At 39.3% G+C, this 4,276-nt stretch overlaps 1 protein-coding gene across 1 annotated transcript in view; it reads left to right on the plus strand.

The window, feature by feature from the left end:
* Positions 1 to 4,276, plus strand: part of LOC106877453 (choline transporter-like protein 1) — an 86,006-nt gene that overhangs the window by 64,057 nt on the left and 17,673 nt on the right. The window contains exon 9 of the mRNA XM_052969869.1: positions 2,736 to 2,922. Within this exon, the coding sequence (XP_052825829.1) occupies positions 2,736 to 2,922 (187 nt within the window). The remainder of the gene's footprint in view (positions 1 to 2,735; positions 2,923 to 4,276) is intronic.

Here is a 4,276-nt window from a genome sequence, read left to right on the forward strand (position 1 = left end):
ATATATAACTGAGATTCAGTTGAATTAGGTACTTAAGTTGGAGCACCAAGTCAGTCCAGTATTATCCTCACAGCTCGAAGTAAGGTGAATAAAATGAAAATAAGCAACAGGATATCAAGAAATGATGCAGTACGACCGTTTCAAGTGGCTCCATTTAATTGAACAATGCAATCATTACATCAATTTAAATGCAGTGCCATTTTCATATATGTATGTATGTATGTATGTATATATCTATGTGTGTGTGTTTGTCCCCCCCCCCCATCACCGCTTGACAACCTGTGTTGGTGTTTTTATGTCCCTGTGACCTAGTGGTTTGGCAAGTGAGACTGATAAAATAAGTACTAGGCTTAAAAATAAATCTTGAGCTCAATTTGTTTGACTAAAACCCTCCACAGCAGTGCTCCAGCATGGGTGCAGTCAAATGACTGTAAAACAAGTAAGAGAATAAACTAATAAAAGAATATCAACTCCAGTACTTGACTGGTATTTTTTTCTTTTTATCAACTCCACAAAGATGAAGAGCAAAGTTGATCTTTGCAAAATTAAGTGTAAAGATAAAGAAGAAATAGTGCTTGCCATTTTGTCAAGCTCTCTAACAATTCTTAGCATGTTTGCATTGCGTCTCATTATGAATGTGGAACAGCTCAGTTAGTCTGATTCTCATGCAGAATCAGAGAGCGTATATTATTTATCAAACTTGTAATAGTTATCACCTAACTAATGCAGCCCTTGAATTTATACATTAAGATAATGGAAGAGAGCTGGGATGGTTCAAAATGGGAAAGGGGAAATAACATGTTATTTGCTTATCCGTCTTCCAGTTTCAATTTATTTATATATACATATGTATGTGTGCATGTACATGTGTATCTAATTTATATATATATATGTAGCTAATATGTAATATATATGTGTGTGTCTGTGTGTGTGTGTGTGTGTGTGTGTGTGTGTGTATAGATAGATAAATAGAGAGAGAGAGAGAGAGAGTACAAATAAGGTTAAGACAGTACTTAATACCAAGGAGAGAGAGTTACATATAATTGTAACAGCTGAACAGCTGGCATCTCACGTCTACTTTAGCCTAAAGCTAACTTTGGTGGATGGGGACTTTCCATATGTGTGTATGTGCATGCACTTGTTTGTGTGTATTCTCTCCATGTGTCTCTACATTGACACCACTTCATCTCAGGTGACGTAGTCTATGTCTCCTATAAACAAATTGTTCAACAGCAGCAGCTGTTCACCTTGCAAGCACATTGAATAAAACACCTTACTTATGAACGAGTAAGGGTTGCTCTCTTGAAGGGGATTTAACTAAAGGCTACTACCTCAAGAAGTCTTACAGAACTCATGCCAGTATGCAAAAAAAAAAAATGCATGCATGTAAAGAATACGAAAATGATGATGATGATGATATGTAGCATTTACATGCACACACAGAGTTGTACATGCACACACAGGGTTGTACATGCACACACAGAGTTGTACATGCACACATGTATATGTGCCCCCTAGATCAACAGTCTCAAACTATTTTTGCACTTCAAACTGGGAGCATAACAAAAGCATGAGCATAACAAAAGACAATTAAGTGCATAACATATAACTTAATTATTAAACATATGATACGTTTATAAGAAGCTTGCTTCCCAAAGACATTGTTTTGGGTTCACTCCCATTGTGTGGCACCTTGGGCAAGTATCTTCTACTATAGCCTCAGGCTGACCAAAGCCGTGTGAGTGATGTGTCTTTCTGTCTGTGGTTGTCTCCACATCACAGCTTGATAACTGGTGTTGTGTGTTTACATCCCTGTAACTTAATGGTTGGGTAAAAGAGACTGATAGAATAAGTACTAGGCTTAAGAAATAAGTCCTGGGGTCGATTTGTTTGATTAAAACCCTTGAAGGTGGTGCTCCAGCATGGCCGGAGTCAAATGACTGAAACAAGTAAAAGAATAAAAATTCTCATATCTTCCATCTCTCATTTACCATGCATATGTAATACATGTGCCCAAGCTGGTGCCACATTATGAGCACCTCTGCTGATGCTATACAACAGCACCTGTGCTAATCACTGCCCTAAATATTCGAGTCCCTCAACACTGTCATTCATTCTGCTGGAAATAACAGCCAAATGTTTGTAAAATATCTCCCTCCTCCTCATCATCATCGTCGTTTAACATCCGCTTTCCATGCTAGCATGGGTTGGACGATTTGACTGAGGACTGGTGAAACCAGATGGCTATACCAGGCTCCAATCTGATTTGGCAGAGTTTCTACAGCTGGATGCCCTTCCTAACGCCAACCACTCCGAGAGTGTAGTGGGTGCTTTTACATGCCACCGGCACAAAGGCCAGTCAGGCGGTACTGGCAACGGCCACGCTCAAAATGGTGTATTTTACGTGCCACCTTTACAGGAGCCAGTTCGGCGGCACTGGCAACGATCTCGCTCGAATGTCTTTACACGTGCCATCCGGCACAAGTGCCAGGAAGGCGATGCTGGGCACAGGTGCCATTGACGGTTTCCCCCATTATTAAAAAATAAAAAGCACATTGAATATATGTTAGTCCTAGATAGACTATGTTTCAATAAAAGACATACTTGCAGACAGACACAGATGGAAAGTCAATGACCACAGAGCTGCTCAATCAGGGCTTATGGAAAGATTGGTGGATGAGGCTTACATAACACAAAAATAAAATCTATAATAATGCATCTTTTCTGTATTCCAGGTGATTCTGTTACTTGTACTGTTTATAATGCGGAAACGTATCTCATTGGCCATTGGGCTGTTCACTGAAGCTGGGAAATGTCTCACAGATATGCCCATGTTGATTATTCAACCATTGTGGTCAGTTTTTATCCTCGTTATCTTCATTGTCTACTGGATTATCACCCTTGCCTACCTCTCCACTGCTGGTATTTATTTCTTCTTTTTCTTTTTCCATTATGATTTAGTGACGTTTTGTAACTCTTTTTTACAAATATATGTTTATTTCTTTCTCCCTCTCCCTCTGTCTTTCTCTTTATATGTATATAACTTATATGCCATCACATCATTATCAGTGTTTTTACATCCGTTTTTCCTGTTTTTGCATGCAGCCAGCAGAATTTTGTTGAGGCAAATTTTCTGTGGCTTTTCTATGATCCTTTTTGTGACCAACCCTTACCTGTTTCCAAGTAAGGTAATATTTCTCCATAATCAGAGATGTTTCCGCAGAAGATAAGGAGTAAATGATACTGCTTATATGACAGTGACACTGATATATATATAAGCAATGTCAAGGTAAGGAGACAATAACACACGTGCATGCGTGTGCACGCACAACACACAGAAGATGGGATTCTTTCAGTTTCCATCTATCAAATCTACCCACTCACAAAGCTGGGGCTATAACAGAAGACACTTACCCAAAGTGGGATTGAACCATGTGATTGGAAAGCAAACACTTTACCACACAGCCACACCTGCACCTAGCCAGGATGACATATATATATATAATGAATCAGTTTAAGGAAAACAGAAAATATCCAATTTTTTATTATGCAGTCATTTATGTTCTTTTTTTCACCTACATAACATTTCTGCCACTCTCAAGCTGCATCTTCTGTATCTTTTAGTGCATTATGATACTACAATCCATCAAGGGCTTCATGAGGGCATTTTGACTACTGGGAAATTACAAAGTATAGATAAACCAACCAACTGAAGGTACATAAGCTTACGAACCCTAACCCGCATTATCTATTGGTAGAAGTGCAGATTAGTACCTACTTAGATTAGGTGCAGGAGTGGCTGTGTGGTAAGTAGCTTGCTTACCAACCACATGGTTCCGGATTCAATCCCACTGCGGGGTACCTTGGGCAAGTGTCTTCTACTATAGCCTCAAGCCGACCAAAGCCTTGTAAGTGGATTTGGTACACAGAAACTGAAAGAAGCCTGTCATATATGTGCGTTTGTGTTTGTGTGTGTGTGTGCGTGTGTGTTAGTGTGTGTGTATGTGTGTGTGTGTGTGTGTGTGTGTTTGTTCCCCACCATCGCTTGACAACTAATGCTCGTGTGTTTATGTCCCCATAACTTAGTGGTCTTGCAAAAGAGACCAATAGAATAAGTTTTAGGCTTACAAAGAGTAAGCCCTGGGGTTGATTTGTTCAACTAAAAGTGGTGCTCCAGCAAGGCCGCAGTCAAATGACTGAAACAATAAAAGAATATATATATATATATATATATACCTTGAGAGAAAAGTTGGACCTAAGAAGCATCAGATGTGGT

Source organism: Octopus bimaculoides, chromosome 8 (assembly GCF_001194135.2).
Source record: "Octopus bimaculoides isolate UCB-OBI-ISO-001 chromosome 8, ASM119413v2, whole genome shotgun sequence".
Taxonomy (NCBI): domain Eukaryota; kingdom Metazoa; phylum Mollusca; class Cephalopoda; order Octopoda; family Octopodidae; genus Octopus; species Octopus bimaculoides.